The sequence below is a fragment of the Haliotis asinina genome, chromosome 8 (genome assembly GCF_037392515.1).
Source record: "Haliotis asinina isolate JCU_RB_2024 chromosome 8, JCU_Hal_asi_v2, whole genome shotgun sequence".
Classification (NCBI taxonomy): domain Eukaryota; kingdom Metazoa; phylum Mollusca; class Gastropoda; order Lepetellida; family Haliotidae; genus Haliotis; species Haliotis asinina.
The window spans coordinates 33095883-33117748 of record NC_090287.1 but is presented as its reverse complement, the minus strand read 5'-3'; the positions used below and the strand labels follow the sequence as shown (position 1 = coordinate 33117748).

General features: G+C 40.4%; 1 protein-coding gene across 1 annotated transcript in view; it reads right to left on the bottom strand.

Moving 5' to 3' along the window:
- LOC137294765 (QRFP-like peptide receptor) overlaps positions 1-21866 on the bottom strand; it is a 65583-nt gene that overhangs the window by 2786 nt on the left and 40931 nt on the right. Inside the window, exon 2 of the mRNA XM_067825875.1 lies at positions 4355-4772. Within this exon, the coding sequence (XP_067681976.1) occupies positions 4355-4772 (418 nt within the window). The remainder of the gene's footprint in view (positions 1-4354; positions 4773-21866) is intronic.

Here is a 21866-nt window from a genome sequence, read left to right as displayed (position 1 = left end):
TCACATAGAAGAGTAATACAAGCGCCCGTAAAATATACATAGTTGGAACATACCAGGCGGCAGGTATGTACTAAATACAAGGCATCCTGAAAGCAACCCTGCTTATAGTAGCAGAATCTCATCCTAAGTAAATCCATTAACATACTCTACGTTCAGTAGATTAGTCAGACAAAACTCTTAATGATCAACTGAAATAACTTCCTTAGGCTGTCTAACTCTCTAGAATATCGAGTACGGGCTTCAGAACAGGTAAAATGGCTCAACCCAGTGTGAAAATTGTAATAGGCAACTGTTGTAAACATGCCGAGTTCGGCTTTGTAGGTGAAAACAAACGCCCGAAATAAACTTTGTGATAAATGTTTCGTGACAAGTTACAAACTACATGTTAAAAAAGGATCAAACAAAATAACTGTCCATTTTCGATTTAAATATCCAACTGATAAAAGGCCGGACTAAGACGTTGCTATCAATTAAGATATACCGTGTTATTGTAGTGATAAAAGTGCTCCTAGGGCAGACATAGTATGGCCTAAGCAACCCGAGCCACGCCATCCGGACATTAAGTCGAGCTAATCACATTCATCACGACATCCGATTGGTCTCATCAGCTGAGAACCCATACATTATACACGCTCTGACTGAATTAGGTTTGTTTGTTTGTCGTTTAACACCGCACACAGGAATAAACCAGTTCCATTACGGTGGTCTGTAAATAACCGTGTGTGGACCAGACAACACAGGGAGGGACATCATGAGCACTGATCGTTGCAGTTGGGATGCCAATTCTGCGGGCCTATCCATCCAACCCCGACAGCTGCCTCGACTGGACGACAGGGATGGGTCGCTGAAGATGAACTATGACAGGACCATCACGGGTGCTTTTCATCAGACATTGTATTGCTGAACATAATTTCTAATCATTTCTGGGGTGATGGGGTATCCTAGTGGTTAAAGCGTTCGCGTGCCATGCCTATGACGTGGAATACGTCTGGAATATTGCTAAAGGCGGCGTAAAATCAAACCCACTCACAGCGGCTCAAGGTCATTATCAATGTCCTCGCCGTTACGTAACTTGCCGAACATTGCATACTACACCATCAGCACAAAAGTCGTAATTCTTCCATGTTTGACGCATGACTCTTAAAGAACCAAAGTGAAGCGAATACTTATGATTTACAAATAAAGCAAAGAATTTTGAAATTCACAGACAGAATTTCTTCTTTCAAAGCGACGTGAAATAGCAATGGACGAGTCACCAACACGACACGAAACCAGTAATCCGAAACACTTAAACTGGCTCTGCCCTGAGTGTCAGGCACAATCTGGCGACCAGATTCAGACCATTATGTGAATGTAATTAGTATAATCAACAACTGAGAGACTGAGGTACAACTTGAAGTAGAGGACAGGCGTGCTGTGTTGGCATGATTTGAATCTAACGTGATGGGACTGGCATTTGGCCATGTACAGTGATTTTGGAAGCTGTTATATGTGATTAGAAAGTTATGCCTACATTTTGTCTCCGTACTTATATTATCTATCATTTGAATTAAAGGATCGAAACATCTTCGATCTGCCTCGTGATCGATGACTCACAAATCCCGATTTTGAACCAATCCCCATTGATCTTAACCTCTGTTTCACCAACGCTGAATCGCGATGCATTATTAATGTTGATAGCGCCGTTGCTGGATTGAATTACTAAGATCTTTTGCATTACTGTTTGTTATTTGGCACGACATATTGTCCTTTAACGGCGACGAAAACCATTTCGATAATCCATCGCAATTTCAGCTTTCAGATTCCATTGTAAGATTCCGTAAGTGCCAAAACGTATGTTTATGAACCTCTGTCTGCCAGGGATGATAACGAATTGTGGCAAAGGTCACATTCGGATCCACTCGCCTTTTCCCGATCTCCTCCGTAACTCCTCGAGTGTAGTGTATGATGTCACTGTTAACCGCATACAGAACCTTCCCGTCGGACGTAGCTCGTACAAACACAAGTTAGCTATATGACCATGTTGATTTGGTGTAATACTATTATTGAAACCCGGTTTCAAAATGGATATCTCAATATATTGATAGAGATATATTAACTTGGTAATGAGGTGTGTTGAATGGATACATAAACTGTTTTGTACCCACAATCCACAAAGGCACTACAAAGAAGTATACATAAATTACGTAATCAGTGTAAAATTTTCGAAAAAGTCTTTAGTCGCTAATTTTCAATCATTACTTCACGTTTATAACAGAATGTCACTCGTGAAAAAATTCTCCTGTGATGTAATTTGTTTCTTGGAAAGATGTCGATCCTGAGGTCTTCATTTAATTTGGAAACCTCATTTTTCCTTTACAATGGCATTTAATGGTCGTACGGCATCTAATTAGTCGTGAAATAAGCTCTTATGGTTGTAACTTTTGTCTAAAAACATACGTAGTATCAACAAAGTATCAAGTTTCAATAGACACCGAGATTGAAATAAATAGATTTTTTAGTTTAATTTGGTTTCAATTTAAAATCGAGTCAAGGAGAACATCATTACTGCAACAGAAAGTGAGTTGGTTCCATCCGCTCTTCTTTTGACCGGAAAGTGAAATGACGAAGCTTTCGATTTAGCACGCGTTCCCAGAGAGGTTCGTGCTTGCGTTATTCATGTAGTGAGCGAGTTTAGTTTTACGCCGCCTTTGGCAATTTTCCAGCAATATCATGACGGGGAACACTAGAATGGGCATCACATTGTTCCCATGTGAGGAATCGAATCCGGGCCTTCGGCGTGACGAGCTAACACTTCAACCACGTGACTACCCTCATCGCGCCTACTGGCAGGAACTCATCTGCTTATATTGTTAAACTACAGTTGCATTTTTGTCAGAGATGGTATAGAACGCAATGTTTGTCAGAGATGGTATATAACGCAATGTTTGTCAGAGATGGTATATAACGAAATGTTTGTCAGAGATGGTATATAACGCAATGTTTGTCAGAGTTGTTATATAACGCAATGTTTGTATGAGATGGTTTATAACGCATTGCATAAAGTTGCAACATCGACATCAGCTGTCTGCATGTTCTTCGACTTTCTTTTTTGACGTCCATTTTTTGTAGTTTAACTTATTCATCGAAAAGTAACAAGACAGCTTAAACAAAGTATTGACCCGTCTCCAGTTATCTTTTGTGTCACCATTGATTTTTCCATCACATGGGATAACTATTTCAGTGTGAAAACAGTCACGGATGTTTTTAATTATGTCAGTTTTCAAATAATTATTGGCCTATGGGATAGACTAGTGCTTAAAGCGTTCGCTCCTGACGCTGAAGGGCCGGGTTTGATTCCCTACATGGGTTCAATGTTTGAAGCCAATTTCTAATGTCTTCCGTCGTGATGTAGCTGGAATATTGCTAAAAGCGGCATAAAAACACTCTCACACATTTAATTCTTGATTTTTTTTAAAGGAATACAGATGAATGAAAATATTTGATGAATAAATATGTTTTGGAAATAGACCAATAGAACAAGTGATGATAGCTGAAGTGATGTTGTCAATCCAGCTGTGATCCACACATGAAGCAAAAGTATCGAAAGTCCCTATGGTCCTAAGTGTAGTGATCTACCTTAGTTGTTGGTGATCTATAGCCTGTTATTAAATTCAAGCTAGTTTTTTATCAATGTTTGTGATGTTCTAGTTGCATTAACTGTAATAACGTGTTTATATATTCCGAGTTGATGAGCCATAACATGAAACCTTTTACATAACAATATGGCTGAAATACTACCGATGTGACTGAAAATCCTACCTCACTCACCGTGTCCTACAATGTCCACAATCAGCTCAAACACGTTTCTATCACCCGTGTCATAATTACGTTCGTCAAACTAATATTATCAGATACAAGGTGAAACAATGGTATCTGATTCCTTCGACCCCTATTAATCAAGTCATTTAAGATATAATTACACATTTTTAGATTCTTTAGAAGCCCTACAGTATGTATACATTAATATATATAATAATGAGGATCACTCGTGCGTAAATAATATATGTATAGGGTGTAGATTCATAATCAATGTGTGAATTCTGGGGCTAGCGATGCCACGGTGTAATTTATTCTGACTGATTCCCTCGCATTCAGTGACACTGACAATCAAAAGTATAATCTTCCAGTTTCGATACGTCAGATTATAACATCTGCCTGTCATTTATCTGTATTTTAGGAGTTTGTGTTATCTATTTCTCTCGCCTGATGATAATGGTCATTTTAACGTCTGCCAGGATGCAGACAGCTTGTCATTAGCATCTGTGGTATATCAGATGAAAAGCTTTGTCAACACGTTATGACCAATGGTTACCTTCCGCTTATTCTCTTCGTGCCTGCGCCGTGCGTCCTTCCGGCCCAGCTGGGGAGAACGTTTGATGCAGATTGGCTGAAGCAGGCAAATGGCGATCATGATACAGGTTACCAGAATCGTTATCATCGGGATGAGATAGATAACGAGGAAGAGGAAGATGAAGAAGCCTTGTCGGAACCTTCCCGTCCCCCACGCTTCCTCTCCATACATAGCGACGTCGATGTCGTCGAAGCGATCAACACATATCTGTCTGGAGATTTGACCGAGGCGACTTCCAATGGCAAAGGCGTAGCTTCGACAATACAGATACGGAGATGCTAGCACAATAGGGATGAGCCAAGTGGCGGCAATAATTTTCCGGGTTCGTGACTTGCTGTTGATCTTCATGGCGGACAACGGATGCACGATAGCGTAATATCTGGAAATAGAAGAAATGGTTTAGAATGGGCCATTTTATTCCGGAGATATCAGAAGGCTCGTGGAGATAACTCATTCCAAAATGTTATTTGTACTATAAGTTGTTTCTATTTCTGATACCGAAGAATGTCTTTATTTCCCCGATCTCGTTCCAGATGTGATTGAGGCAAATGACCTTTGTTGAGGTTAACTTTTGACTTGATGGCTGACAGAAAAAAGGCTGAGCTCCTACATATCTGCAGCTACATACGTTCAGTTCCCTGTTTCATGTGGTGGGTTTTATCATGTGCTCAGAAGCATTTATCACTGTAGTCAGCTACAGATAACTTTTATGGACCGAGACAAACTTCCCCTCTCCCCAATATTAATTCATATTTATCCTTAACCTCCTTAGCGAACCACCCACGATCGTAATGATACACATCAACGTTCACTTCATACTGTAGCCAGAATATATGTGTCAAACATATGCAAATCCGAAATATATATTTCCAACTTTGTACACTCTCATGCAGCTACAAATGAAATATTTATGCTTCCCTTAGGAAGGAATAAGTTAAGGGAATTCTCTACGGAGTCCAATGCTGGTTGTGATTAACCCTCTACAGTTGTCTTAAAAGGTGCTATAAATACGTTTCTCGTTAAAAGAGCTGATTTTTTACAACACACAAACAAAAAACATTCTTGCGACAAAGATTGATTCTCATGAAATGAGACACCTTGACTTTTCAAAATGTCAGAGTAAAAATACTTCGAAATACAATATGACTGAAACTTTACGTTCCAAGTATGCTCGACTATTGTCATATTCCTTCGTTGCCTTAAGATTTCCACACTGTTTGTACAAACCAAAATGTCCGTGAAACACTGGCTGAAATCCATTACGTAATCTTTACATATTTGCAATGAACCAGTTTCAAATTGATTACACTAATAACAGCCAATTCGTCCACTTTCTTCATTGTCAATAAAATGCATTAGCGATAGCTCTGTATCTGATAAACTGCCAAACACGTTCAGTAGAGGCATGGGATGGTAGGCTGGCACAATCATTAAATACCCGTATACAAACATGACGCCAAAGGTTACAAGATATACTGAACATCAAAAGAAACGCATCTGTTTTTGTTGAGTATTAAAATAGAAGGCATAAACATAACCGCTAACTCATGAGATTTCATTTTATAGAAATATGCGTTTCTTTTGCTGTTCAGTATATGAAGCATGAGCAAAATGTCAATCATACTTATACTTGAAATATATGCTACATACATTGATTGCTACGTACTCGTCTTTATTGAAGCATGGTTATTAATAGAAACAGTGAATGCAGAAGCATACGGATCGATGGTTTATAATTGGTTGTAAATTGAAGTCCCTTCGTATGAACAGCAGTAGAGACCTTCGCTTTGCCTTAACACTTACACATAACGATTGGACAGGCCATTGTCAACATTCTCAGCTTCATCAAAGAGCATGAAACGAACAGTAAGATAAAGATATTTCATCCTGGACGTATATTCGTAAGATCGGGTAAGTTCAAATCTATAGATTTGATCAAACCTGGTTTACTGTTCTTGAGAACATTGCATTAATTTTTTTGTTTCGTTTTCAGTGTTTACGTCTTGATGTGTATTTATAGTGGTAACGTGGTTAGCATTCTACTCCATATTTTCCAATCAGAACTTGCTGTTTTATTAATATTCTGATCAATTTCTCAAACACATTTTCCACGTGAAGATCGAAATTGATTTTCCTTCAACGATTTAGGCGATTTAATATGGAGAACGTCAATTAAAACTGTAAGCATGATTTTAAGCACACAACAACGTTTGACAGAGAACACAGCACTTACACAATCAACTAATGACGTGTTTGATTGGTTGTTACAAATATTTGTTGGCATTAAGAATAAAGACTACCAGTTTGACTTGAGAATAAAAGATTTCGCTATTTTACAATCTAAACAGAGTAATTGCTGATATTGTTCGATATTGTTTTTGTTCAAAATATTGACTCGTAGAAACCATTAGTACGCATGCACCATGCGTATAGAATTGCTAAGCGTTACCGTTGTGGAGATGTTCAATAGAAAGTGTCCAGATATTGTGAGACCTATGTGCTTAACCCCCAACTGTTTGTAAGTCTACATATCAATGATGCATATGCATCATGTAGGAAATGATTGGTAAATACAGTGCATATCTTACGGTCATGATGTTCCGATCGAAAGCAGTGGTTAACTTGGTAGTTTGATCGTCGTGACATGTGTACTGCGGTCAAAGCAACGGTGCATTACGGTCACTTACATTCTACTAGGGTTAACCACGTTTAAACTACGGTAACAGTTGGGTCTTGGCTTTGAAGCAAAAATAGAGATGTTTTGAACATGTTGAAAGGTTTTTGGTCTAATGGCTAAATCATGGGTTTGCTGAAGTTCAAATTACGGACATCACTACGGTGATCTACGTTGAACTACGTTTTTAAATACGTCTAACTAACCACAGTTAGCTGGCAGAGTTACGTCCGTGCATACATAAGTTACCTGTTATCGTTAGTTCGCTAAGACACTCCGATCTAGTAAGTTGCCATACCCAGATATACCTGGAGTGCTGTGTAAACTGACGTAAAACCTACGCCATTAAACCATTGTACTTTTGTGGAAATATGACGTAAAGTCATTATCACCATCTCTATTGACCAGAAGATGCGGGTCTTTAGCAATCCAAGCTGGCTGAGAGGAGAGGATTGGGTGGACATGCAAGTTGATTTGGTTGACACATGTTATTGTATCCCAAGAGCGTAGATCGCTGCTCACGCTGTTGAGTCCAGTTAGTCATATAGCTGTACTATTACTTCTTTGAGGGGCATTTAGAAGTTGGAGTAGTAACGAAGGATGACAATATATGGATGAACAACTTCTTTACTGCTATGAGAGCGACGTTTCGGTGTAGATGCTTACACTGTTATCAAGTGATTACTTGTTACAATCCACACCGAAACGTCGCTCTTATAGCAATAAAGACGTTGTTCATCCATGTATTGTCATCCTTCCCCAGCTGTAATATTGCTGAGAACGCGTTAAACAACAAACAAACAGTTCTCCATGTCGTCGAACGATAATATCTGTCGTCAACGGTTGTATCATGCTGAAAAGGGGCGGTAGGGTAGCCTGGTGATTAAAGCGTTCGCTCGTCAACCCGACGAGCCCCGTGCGATTCCCCTCATAGCTACAATGTGTGAAACCAATGTCCGATGTCGCCCCTCGTGATATTGTTAATAGCGGCTAAAAACTGAATTAACTCAATCATGTCCACTATTGCATTCACCCTTAAGACACATTTATCTCTTGAAGACAATAAATATAAGCACGGATATATATAAACGACCATGTTTATCTAGGAATGTCCTAATTACAATTATTTTTCCGAACACTGTGATTTGTGTAAGCCTCTTTAATGCAACTGACAACATGGCACACAAACCAGACCCACAACTAGTCTCACATCCATAATTGGTATCAACATAAACTTCCCTCACTGATCTCAAAGGTCCCCCAACTAAAGTTGCTTTTAAATAAAGCAATTACTGACTCTAATGAGAAAACCGCAGGGTTTCCAATGTCATTAATACTTGTCATTAATACTTGTTTCCCCTCTCTCGTGGCCTCCTATTACTTGCTCTCTAAAACAGGCTGATGAGCTCATACCGACAACCTCAGGCGGAAGGGATGCCTAAGGCTTTGCAACCACATGCAACATCAGTGAACGCTTGCCCGACGTGCTTGTATTTTCAACGTCAAAGGAATCATACTTATTATGATTAGTTTACATCGGTGTTATAAGGAGATGAAGATGAGTAAAGATAGTTATTATTAACTTCAACCCAAACACGGCAAGCCTTGAGGAAGGCTATTGCAAACAAGACACGCGGAGGTATCTTTCTGGGATGCAAGTTTTGCTTTTCACAGCATGATTAAGCATGAGGGCATGGCATCTTGAGGCTCTGTTAAAGGATACCCTCCGTAGGGGTGTTATTTGTGTGAAACGCTTTTACATGGATGCGCATATAGGCTGATCAAGGACATATTTCCCCCTCCGGGGCTTGACATATTGGAATCATCTGGCTGTATTACATACAGACTACTTCCGTCAGTCTTCACAGACAGAAGATCAATTTATAAACGCTGTAGGGAATTTTACTAGTAGTCTCTGACTTCCTCATGTTTCCGAACCTTGAAGAACCAAGGTAAAATGGACGTCTTCAAAAACAAATGATTGTCGTAAGAGGCGACTAACGGGATTGTGTCATCAAACTCGATAACATGGTTCTACAATAATGTCATTAGCCATTAGCCTAGATCGATGCTAATGATATTGATCACCGGGTTGTGTGATCATGGCTTATTTACCATTGCCGAATAGCTGGAACATTGCTGTTGGAGGTTAAACAACAACCAGTCAATCTTAGCTGTACAGATGGGTCACACGTCTTCAATGTAGCACCTGCTACTACTATACATACAGAGGCATGGCAAGTATATTCATCTTAACAAACGCGGGATAGTATGGCAGTTGAGATAGGGAACTGCTTTTGTAGGACTTTGTTCACTGCCAAGCTGCCCTCTACACTGACTAATTATGATTTTTGGAAAAGCCCTACCCTGTTTGCCATGATTCTTTGGCAAGATTTTTATGACACCCTTTGTGATGGCCGTAGAAAGAGCAAGTTCGGTTATACCTAGGACTTTCATATGCATGCAAAACTCGGATCAACATGGGTGTCCATGCCTGCTTTGACCCCAAATGCAATATCAGAAAAATTACACATAGGTGTTAAGTTGTCTATTGGGAAGTTCAGTCGTCCTTCATTTTCGACAAACTGCCCAAATACTTGTGAGGACTTTGTCCCGATGTATTGTCAAAAGATCAAGTATTGGGGTTCTTCCTCTTGTTCCTCATGTGGGAGGTGAGGTGGGGGCAGCCTAGTGTCGATTCAACACGTGTGTGAAGCCTATTTCTGGTGTCCCTCGCCGTGGCATTGCTGGAATATTGCTAAGAGCGGCCTAAAACTAAACTCACTCACTCAATCCTCATGTGGGATGTGGTGTATACCCTGACCACTGTGCACGACGCCCCGGACTAACAGTAATTCAATATTTTGTGTTAAAATATCGTCCAGGTTCTTTAACATTGATGAAAGTATAATAAAAAGATCAACGTAATTAGCTTCTATTTAAACTTGATATGGAAGACACATTCCCTTTCAGGAAGTGTTTCTTTCTCGTCTTTTTAGAAGAAACCCTTTACGTAAGAAGGGACGATGAAAGTTTCGACCTAAACTAATAATGTTAAGATGTTCATCATTTCTAAACATGCAAGTTTTGCGCTGCAGATATCTTTTTTCCTTAATTCTGTTTGTAATTCTTTTGGTTTGAGGCAATGAGTTGGTGATGGGTTCACCCCGATAATTTCGTCAAATTATACGCCAAGTGCTTGTCCGGACCGAGATTGTGTGACAGAGGAACCTTAGGAACACTCATCCTAATTGCTCGCTAGTTAGGGAGACAATTTCAGCTAGTTCTGAGTCGGGAAAATTGTCAGCCGTTTTGAATATTACTCGTCTTCTGCCTCTCCGAAAGCGACAGCGGAACTGAAAATGACACGCGGTCATTTTTTCCTCCATGTATTTCGACAGGTAAATAGGTCTCATTGTAGTTTTATTGAATCACGATGACACTTCCTTTAAAATACATGCATCCGTACCATATCGAGAATTCTTTATTCCGACATCTCAGGAACAGGCACAAAAGGTGTCATTTAAAATCATTCCTTTCCAAGGGTTTGAGACTCTGACACTGACAACCTTTGAGTCGAAGGCTGAATTGTCTTTCATATTTTTTTCGAGTTATCCAGGGTTCGACGAAATTAAGAAGGAAAACATAGTGACTTCTCTTTGAGACATGGTAAGTTCTTAAGGGCGGATCCGGGATTTTGGAGAAGTGGGTGGGGGAAGGGGTTCGGGGTTGCATATAAATCATGACGTCTAAAGGTTAGGGGGAAATGCTGCTCATGGGAGAAGGAGGGTGGGGTTATGGGGTTTGGTGCGGGTCGATACATTCAAGTGAATAAATATACCATTGAAAACCATTGCTGAAATCTGTCTTCAGCTTGTCATGATGAAGTCATTGTAGTTTTTAAGACTATATTGTTGCATTACGAACATAAACCTTCATTGTTACTGCATACTATGTTACGAGTGGCCCTGATCGACACCAAATGCTTCTATAATACCTACACTTATGGAGTTTCACTAAAGGGGTAAATGTGAGTCACTAAGTCAAGCTTTCCAAGACCTGTGCCCTCACTTCATTGTATGCATCACAACCTCGGGATTCCAATGACCTCTATGGTCGCTTGAGGCTTTCCTTATCAAGATATCCACACTGAGATGTGAAGTGGGGATGGAAACAGTTCAAATCTGCAACGCATTTTCTCACTCACTGGGAGGTGGGGTAGCCAGGTTGTATTCCCAACAATGTGTGGAGCCCATTCTGGAGTCCCAAGTCGTGATATTGCTAGTCGTGATAAGCACATAAAACTAAACTCATTCACTCACTCTCTCATTACGATACATATGAGCATTAATTATATGACCTGAATCCAAGGGCAATTTGAAAAGCCTTTGGCCCTGACATGTCATCATTCCCTAATATACTGGAAAGCATTAGGGAAACAGGTGCTTAACACAATATCTTAACACGATTGGGTCGAATGTTGGTGCAAAGACGCCAAACACATTAAGGTATATATTTCATAAATGCCACATTTATACTACAGTTTTCTGAACTGATTTTAAAGATGACAGTTATAGAATTGAAAGAGACATTGTTAGACGAAGTGTTTCCGAAAACACATCATAAAAAGTTATTGGTTGGTTGGTTGGTGCTTCACGCCGCTCTCTGGCAATATCGCGGTGATCTCTAAATAATCGAGTCTGGTCCAGACGATCCAATGATCAACGCTTTTGGTGAAAGAGATGAGTTTTACGCCGCGCTCAGCAATACTCCATCTATATGGAGGCGGTCCGTAAATAATCGAGTCTGGATTAGAGAATCCAGTCATCAGCAGCATGAGCAACGACCTGCGCAGTTGGGAACCGATGACATGTGTCAACCAGTCAGCGAGCCTAACCACCCGATCCCGTTAGTCGCCTCTTACGACAAGCCACCTTTTCCCCTTTTACGACATAGTCACCTTTTATGGCAAGCATGGGTTGCTTAAGGCCTATCCTACCCTGGACCTTCACGGGTCTCCTTGCCTTTTGGGATACGATGACATGTGTCAAGCAATTCACCGAGCCTGACCATCCGATCCCGGTCGTCCACAAACGTAGGAAAACAGTTTCTGGTATGCATGGCCCAGGAGTGTCTTGTAGCAGGACCGGTACTATGACTTTTAGCTGAACAATAACCACATGGCTAATAGTGGACTTGTGAGGAAGCACGTGGTCCACGGTGAAGTAAAGGATCTTCCTGGACCTCGAAGACAGAGGTAGACCAATAACTGAGATGACTGTCCTTATTCGTCCCGCAAGACGCAAATCCATTACTATTCAATAATTAACATGAGTCTATGTCGTACAGCTATCAGCAACACAGCACGACACATGCGTTGTCTTTCTAGAAATTGGCCCAGTCTGTTTCTTATCTACAATAGCAGGGATATCACGTACGAGACGGAACATGATCCTTTTATCATCATGTATGAATGTAATCAGCCAGAACACTCAAAACTAAACGTTAGAACGATTTGATCGACATCACTTGAAGTCTTTGTAGATGTCAAGATACAACCAGTGGTTTCTGTTGGCTGGTGTGCCGTGAAACTCCGGGTTAGAATTGGTCTTCAGCGAATTATGCTTGTCGTACCAGGCGACCAACGACATCGGGTGGTCAGGCTCGTCCACTTGGTTACCACATGGCATCGTGTCAATGTCCATCCATGCTGCTGTTTTCTGGATTGTCTGGTCCATTTAAAATACACCATCACCATGTAATATTGTACGCAAGTACGAGTTAAAAACACACAAAACTTAGTTGCTTATGTGGAAATAGATTTGATTTTAAATTAACATTTTACATTTCCATACCAATCCGTGCAAAAAAATATATTTTTACACTGCATTAACATATATCGAGCACGTTACCACTCTCGCTTTAATAATACATTTCAAATATAGAGACAAAATATTAAATCTTTAATGCGGTGTTTACCACATATTATTTAACCCCGCAATCACTGAGGTAGTTGGACGTAGCGTAGCTTTGAACAACATTTCAGTGTTACAGGTTTTGTCAATTCACTGTGGATAACGAGTTCAAAAAACATTCAGATCAAAGATCTGAGACGTGTTGGAGAAGTTCACTTCCTGTTTGATGACGAAGATGTCTTATGAAGCTCTTCTTTTGTAGCAAATAATCAGCTGTGTTTGGCAATAATAATCCATTATCGTTAATCTTGACAAATCTTGACATATCTTTGCCATTTATTTTGGCTTGTTTTAACAGACATGTTTGAAAAAACATTTCTTTTCAGAAATACATTTAGATAACGTGTGTTTGTTTATGTGCATTTAACGCTCACTGATAACACTTGGAGTGACGCGGTTGGTTTCAGCGAATGGTAGTTTTATTAGCATGTAAACCTTCTAAATGGGAGTGCAACATTTGTAGAGTGGAGAGTTGAAGGTTGAAGCTCATTTTGCAGACAAAGTGTGTCTTAGTGAATGAGTGAGCTTTTACGCTGCAGTTAATGAGAAGATCACAGCATAAACTACATATCTATGGCCTCAAAACATTGAGGATACGTATCGCGGAATGCTAATGATTCATCGTCCATTTGTTTTGTTACGTGATGTTCACCACATGTTATTCGCTGGGGATGCAACGCTAAATTGTCATTAGCATAACGAGCGAACGCCTCAATACGAACAACCCAACCACATAGATTGTTCCTGAAGGGACTAAATCATTTAATGTAGGCTTCGGTGGTCTTTGTTATGAGGATGGCATTTTCCTATTAGTGAAAGGAAATTTCAGAGTGCAAGAGTGTGTTTTGAACAATATTTCATCAATATCACTACGTTGGACGTAAGAAATAGGCTTCGCAGATGATACCCACGTGCGGAATCGAACCCGGGTCTTAGGCGTGACGAACCAACGTTTTAACCACGAGGCTAGCCCATTTTCAGAGCATCCAGTATCTGGAGTATTTGAGTAAGAGAGATTTGAACATTTTAGTTCAACTACAATCATATGGGAAGCCCATATTGCGGGAACATTGCTAAGGTTGCATAAAGGTTTACACAGGCTTACGCCGCCCTTAACCTTACCCTGTGCCATGTCCAACAGCTGCCCCGAGCTATTCAAAGTGGACAATGGCTATAGTTTCGGGACAACTGACCTTTATCTTCTTCTCCTATCGCTAGGAGCACCCTTTTGATTCATTGATGGTCATCAACATCAGACCAGCGTCCTCACAATGAGTCCTGTCTGCTGCTCAACAATGACAGGGTCTGGTCAAGTGGGATGTGTCCTAATTTTCCGGAAAGCGTAATTTCCCCTCCATTGATGTCTTTCTCCGGGCATCGTCTACTGTCGGGTATAAATGGTGTCTTCAGTATCACACTTAAGGCATATTGCCCATCTGACCTTTAGAACCTTGATTCTTTAAGATGGAGGAACATGGGAGTTGAATGATAACATGACAACCTGAAGCTGGGTTTTGTTGTTAGTGAGTGACTTTGGGCTTTACGCCAAGTTTACTAAGTTTAGCAAAATACCATCTATATGACAGCGGAGGACGTCCGAATAGGGCTTCACATGCTATACCACTATGGAGAATCGAAAGCTGCAAATCTGGCCAAGGCTCCTGGTGTGTTAGGGTGTTTTTATCAACTGTGTGTTCTTTTTCTTGTGTGATGCTATCTAATATCATTTCATTTAATGATAATGAAAAATAATAAAAAAAAATATTTTAAGGGTCCTTTCCATGGGTCCATTTTTGCTCAAGTGGTAGTGCTAATCACAGATAGCTGGTAGACTTTTGCAAAGAAATTCGTTTGGAGGTTTTCGTAGAAGGAGCCTGGTACATTTCCAAATGTCCAGATGGAGAGAGTTCCGCAGAACTGGCCCTGCTTTCTCAAAAGCTCTACCATCAAACTGTTTTGTTGTTTTTGGAACATCGAGTTGCGTAAAATGAGATGAGACATCTTTTTTGGCACGTGCAAAAGTCCCCATATAACAACTGTACCCAATAGAAGGGGACAGCCTGGCCTACGTTTTGTCATCAGTACATGAAATCCAATTGGTGGCTGCAGTTTTAGTGTATGAGTCCTCATACGTACCTACATGCCTACATATCTACCTCCCTCCCTTCCTTCCTACCTGCCTCCTACGTACCTACCTACCACCCGACCTACCCCTCCTTCCCTCCCTCCCTACTCACTAATCCATCCATCCACTCCCTGTCTCCCTCCCTCCCTCCCTGCCCTACTCTCACCCCCTTCTTCCCTAGCTCATGGCTGCCTCCCTATCTACCCATCTCCCTCCCTCCCTCCGTCCCTCCGTACCTACCTACCTGCCCTACTCCCACCCCTTTCTTCCCTACCTGCCTCCATATCTACCCACCTCCCTCCCTTCGTACGTGATTTTTAAAAGCGTGCAGTTTTAATTCATCGGGTAACGTTTCGTTCATCGTATATCAACTTGAATGTCTTAAAGTATGCGTTATGGGCGACAAAATATTCTGTCTGTAAAAAGGTTCTGGCTGGTCATCACGTCAAGTAGTACATTTCTGTGAAGCAAATGTCAGAGATCCATAAACAGCAATCGGGTATACGCCACATGCTTGTGGGCTGCTTGAAAGATGGTGAAAAAGGCTGTATCGCAGATGCGCAGTCAATGCAATTTCACTGTCACTTTTGGAAGGGAATTTCGTCAGAGGATCCTCCATGCTGTTTATACGCAGTTTATCTCCAGCATAATAACCAAATGATTGTGCTCAGTCGCACATGTTCCTACAGAAGCCCTTTTGAAGTGTTTGACTTCAATTGCCTCTCTGACAAACATTTATGAATCTCTCAGAGGACGAGGCAAACATCAAAGAACGGTGTGATGTAATATTATGGCTAATGTTTGGTAAAATAAGCGAGGGATGGTCCCCGTATTTGGGTGTATTGCAGTGAATGATATTCCACACATCGAATTGCATGCACAAGTTTATTACTCTCCAGAGAACGAGGTTTTAATTGCATTTGTGGAACACGGAAATTGCATGTTTGATTGCTACATACACGTCTTTTCTGCCTCTGAAAAACAATCTATCAATAATCACGCTTCACCTCTGATTGAAAAATACAGCAACGTCCGAAGTTTATGCTTAATGATTTCACAGAAAAAGAAGCCCATTTGATAAAAATGGTCCTACGTTATGCTTCTACATTCCTGAACATCTGTTTCTGCATTCCTGAACACGTGTTGCGGAAGGCAACAGGGTGATTAAAGCAAATAAGACATATTTGTTCCGTCAATATTCTCTTGGCAATTCTAGTGCAAAATGGTAATATGAATATTAAAAAGTCCAAAGATCATGTCGTGTGCTCTTCGATCTTTTCGAAATTTTATACCATGTTCAGTGGAAGAAGGATATTAACTTTCAGACAAAAGAAAGTTTTCACTTTCAACGTAATTATATCTGCAAAAGGATAAAAAGCTGGTACAGTTTTGAAAGCAGCAAACATTTACCCAAACGCAAAATGGTCCCGATAACAACGCATCTGTTCAAAACCTTCGTACGAATCGTGCATATTTCAAAACGTGAAAACGGTAAGTGTGGGCCATTGGCCTGAATAAATTATTGGCATAAATACAGATGTTGGACAGAACATGCATGCACGAATATTCCAAGACTTACGCAAGCGGGACGAGAGATGAAGATCGGAATAGAAAATATGGTGGGCTTCACAACATCAGCTGGCAAGAACCTTCAGCTGTTGCCAGACCACGATCAGCAAATTCATCAACTGCTTTCAGCAAACAGGGCAGGTGACTTGTTATGTCTGGCATAGAAACCTACCGATCCTTCTGTGGAATGGCTTTGATTCGTCGACAACGTAGGCTGCAAGGTGGTGACAGTCACTGTAGATGACATGTCCCCTGTCTCATGTCTCATTATGACTCTTAATGCACTTTTTGAACGAACGATTTGCAGAATTTCTAATTTTGACCCCAAGACCCTTTCTTAATGGACTGCGGCAAATGCAAGATCAGTATTACCACTGCAAATGTATTATATAAATCATGCAAAAAATATACTCCCTATGTAAACATTTTGATGAAATGACAGGGCCTTCTGCTTAATGATATGTATTGAAACATCAAGTAACCAATTTTCGTTTTGAAAAAAACCCATAAGCCAGAACAAAACAACAACAAAACCAACAACAGTATGATGTTCGTTCGATAAAAACCGGTGAATCAAATTGAAAAAGATATGATACATCGAGTTAAATGCAATACACATATTTGGCTTAAAAATGTATTTACTGGGCGACACGTGGTTAGATAGTCCCATAACTGCCTGACGCAGTAACGAACTCTCATGCATTAGCGAAATCTGAGACAATTTAAGCATACGTCATCCAGAACAACCCACGGGTTGTGTCCCTTAGCTGCCAGGATTTAGTGTTTCAGGAAATGTTCCTTGGCGTGTCAATATGTTACTCTTCTGTGAACGACATCCTATCTAAAAAAACCGTAGTTAAACTGCATCATTGTTCCGGGCCTCAGTCTTCATCTCCTCTCCACGTTATAGTGAAGGATGTCTACAGGCGGTATGACTTAATCATCACCTATTTATGTTTATTCAGATATGTAAATAGAAGTCTGTTCTATATATTCAGTGAGATTCGCACTCTTACATAAATATTTGAAATCTGGAGGGGCGCGTTTTAAGCATGTCAGAGGCTGTTCAAAGAGAACTTATATTTTTATTTACAAATGGATATAATTATCTTTAGTTTGTCAGGAGGGGACGGGTGGTCCAACGGTTGGAGGCTGCACAATAACAGCTGTATCAACAACGGGGAAGGTTCTACAGATATACTGCTTCTTTATTACCAATGTAAGTGATAGCGGTATTAGCAGCTACACCAAAACAACCTTAAATTGATAATATAAAGGTTGTCTATCCATAGTATCTTTCCCGTTGTTCATCAAACCAACTTCTGAATGCCACTCAAAAACGTTATCCGTCTTCTTTATGGAGACGTGGTCATTGACAAACTCAACAACTTGGAGAAGGTATCTCGTCAGGACTTCCTCACCTCCCTTGTGAGATGCCGAGACAATCAGTTCATCCCTAAAGACTCAGAATCCAAGGCCACACACCAGTGCAGCCAGGAGCATCCTCAAGAAAGCTCCTGTAGTTTTCTTGTCCGCGAGAAAATCCAGTACCATCGCTGACCACCGCCGCAAGACGCTGACCACCTATGCGAAACATCAACGAGACCTCCAGAACATCCCCCATCCTGATAACTACTGCAACCTGCGCAACCTGACCAACCAGAACTAGATCAGCTGACAAAGAAGACCCACATCGTATATGTAAGAAGCTCCGACCACCAACCAGCATCCAAACTTACCCATCCAGAGACGACTATCGCGACACTTGCTTCATAACGGTGTTAGTAGCAACACTGACACGCCGCTTACACAAAAATATATAAGTGGTATATCCACTTTTCCTGTGGTTCATCGCACCAATATCCAAATGCCTCGCAAAAAGGTTACCATCTGCATGGAGCAAGCCACATACTTGGTTAAACTTACATGTTTAATGGACAAAGCATACATGTGCGGCAATCTGATCGGCTGACTTACATTCGTAAATCGTCTAAGTGTGTGCTTAATATTATGAATGTTTCATATTAATATATGTTTCCTATGTCGAATCTATTCATTCGTTTCCTCAACCTTATGCAAATCCGTCGGGCTCATTTCATTAGGCCGGATATGACGTTTGATGCAATCATTTCGTGAGAGTATGTCAGTGTTCTGTTTAGTATGTATTTCAAGAGTATATCAGTGTTCTGTAGAGTATGTAGTATAAGAGTATGTCAGTGTTCTGTAGAGTATGTAGTATAAGAGTATGTCAGTGTTCTGTAGAGTATGTAGTATAAGAGTATGTCAGTGTTCTGTAGAGTATGTAGTATAAGAGTATGTCAGTGTTCTGTAGAGTATGTAGTATAAGAGTATGTCAGTGTTCTGTAGAGTATGTAGTATAAGAGTATGTCAGTGTTCTGTTTAGTATGTATTTCAAGAGTATGTCAGTGTTCTGTAGAGTATGTAGTATAGGAGTTTGTCAGTGTTCTGTAGAGTATGTAGTATAAGAGTATGTCAGTGTTCTGTAGAGTATGTAGTATAAGAGTATGTCAGTGTTCTGTAGAGTATGTAGTATAAGAGTATGTCAGTGTTCTGTAGAGTATGTAGTATAAGAGTATGTCAGTGTTCTGTAGAGTATGTATATGTAGTATAAGAGTATGTCAGTGTTCTGTTTAGTATGTATTTCAAGAGTATGTCAGTGTTCTGTAGAGTATGTAGTATAAGAGTATGTCAGTGTTCTGTAGAGTATGTAGTATAAGAGTATGAGTGCATGTGATGACTTCATCTCGTAATTAGTGAGTGAGTATGGTTTGACGCCGCTTTTAGCCATATTCGAGCAATGTCACGGCAAGGGACACCAGATATGGGCTTCACACATTGTGGAAATGTGGGGAAACGAACCCGGGTTCGGCGTGACGAGCCAACGCTCTAACCACTAAGCTACCCACCGCCTCCATATCGTAATTAAGACAAACAGATTGTCAGCACCATGCACAAGTGAACACAATTCGAAAGAAGTTAAATGTAATATATGTTAGAAATTACCATTTTATCAAAGTACAGATACTCCTACTTTATTCAGGTTGTGGCCCATCCGGAATTCGAACTCACACCCTCAGAGTCCGGCACCAACACAAAGCAGGACGTCTAACCCGCTCTGTACATTACCATGAGAGTGTATTTCAAATATAACATATACTGAACAGTAAAAGAAACATAAGTTTCGAAAATATTCTCATAAAAGTAAGCATTCATGTCCACACGTTGCCATTTATCTGAAATACTACTGAACGAATCCCTCCTCGCTGTCGTGTATTTCTCATATCCAATCCTGCATAATGCAAAATTGTGCCATTAAGCCATGTATTCTGAATACCGTGCTTATTCTAGTTTCCATAGCCAAGATAACATGAAAACGCTTTTCATGCCGCTTTACATTTTAACACAAACATGAATTTTGAAGAATGCATTTATGCAAGGGTTTAAGCTAGTTTGATATTTCGAGTATCCTTTCGCAGCGAGGAGTAATCAGTCCAAGTCTTGAACTAGAATCTCTGTACCGGCAGTTCTCTTCGATTTGCTAATTAATGAGAATTTCACCGCGAGGTTTTTGTAGTGGTGCTTCACCAATGACAGAGGCAATTCTCCACGTGACGTGTATTCACGCCCAAGATAAAGGCTATGGTCAAATGAAGAAAATTGCCTGTGTGGATTAATCGCGACAGGCTGATAATTACATCCGTTCCGAATCTGTACGCTTACAATCCAACATAACATAAACGTCATTGCTAGAAATGCAATGTATGGGGGAGGGTTTAAAAAACTATGTAAATCATAATTCTTTTTTACTTTCACATTCAAAACGTTCTCAAATATGGATCAGCGGCGACATATTAATTTTACCGCAACTGACAATACCTAAAAACCTCTTGTGATGATTTTTTTCATAAAATGCCTAATATTAGGTTTAAGAAAATCTTGATGGCTATTCTAACACACAACTTGTACTTCGCTGGGGATTGATAGAGTTCGTAGTAACTGTTATATTCGTTAGATTATATATTAGTGTAACATGTTTTAATCAGTCAGGAAGTGCCTCTGATACAACCCCAAAATAGTATCGCTGTTATATTTGTTAAATCATTAATCACTCCGAGCAAACATTTATAGCCGCACTGGTAACACAAATAATATGCTTCGCAAAGAGGCCATTGACAGTAGAAGGTGCAATTCTCTTGCACAACAGAACATACACACGCACACATATACGTACACACATGGGCGCGCGCATGCACACATAAACACACACACATAGACTTGCCTCAGACACAATGAAATTCAGCACGATCACAACGGTTTATCAAGTCCATAAACATGGACACAAATCTTAAGTTACTTTGAAGATGCAAAATATTTGGAGGGCTAGAGATAATACTTGGTTCAGTTTTTACAAATGTCGTAGTGAGAGATGTACAGCCGCTTCAGACAGGCAAAGTGAGATATGAATGTCAAAATATACCCTACCGTGCAACACAGTTGGAACAATGATCGCAATTTGTGCAGTCGTAAGTTTGACTCCTATATTCTTTTTGCTAATATTTGATAGTGTCCGTGTTAGCACAATAACCATCGGCAAATAACAAGCCCTTTTCCGGTGTCCCTCGACATGAATTTGCTGGGATATATCTGAAAGCAGCGTAAAACTAAACTCATTCGTTCTTCTTTCTGTTACTATGGTGTCCTAGCGGTGTTCACTGATACAGACCACTGACGATGTTACGGAATGACTAGACGTCGATGGCCTGTGCATCAATATTGTCTCACTGATGACGGTTAGTAACATGTTACGTGTGTGTTCTCAGGCACGGGTTTGGATTCTTCATCAAACTATTACCCACCATTTCCTGGCTTATAAGAATATAGTGAGTGAGTGAATCTAGTTTTACGCCGTTTTTATATTATATTTATATATTCCGGCAATATCAGGGCGGGGAGCACACATTGTGTCCATGAGGGGAATAGGACCCAGGTCTTTGGTGGGACGGGCGAACGCTTAACCACTAGATTAGAACACTGCCTATTTCAAGATTATACGTTTTGCCAATAATGTTGCACTAAGGATTGAGACCCAAGATGCAACATCTTGTCTTG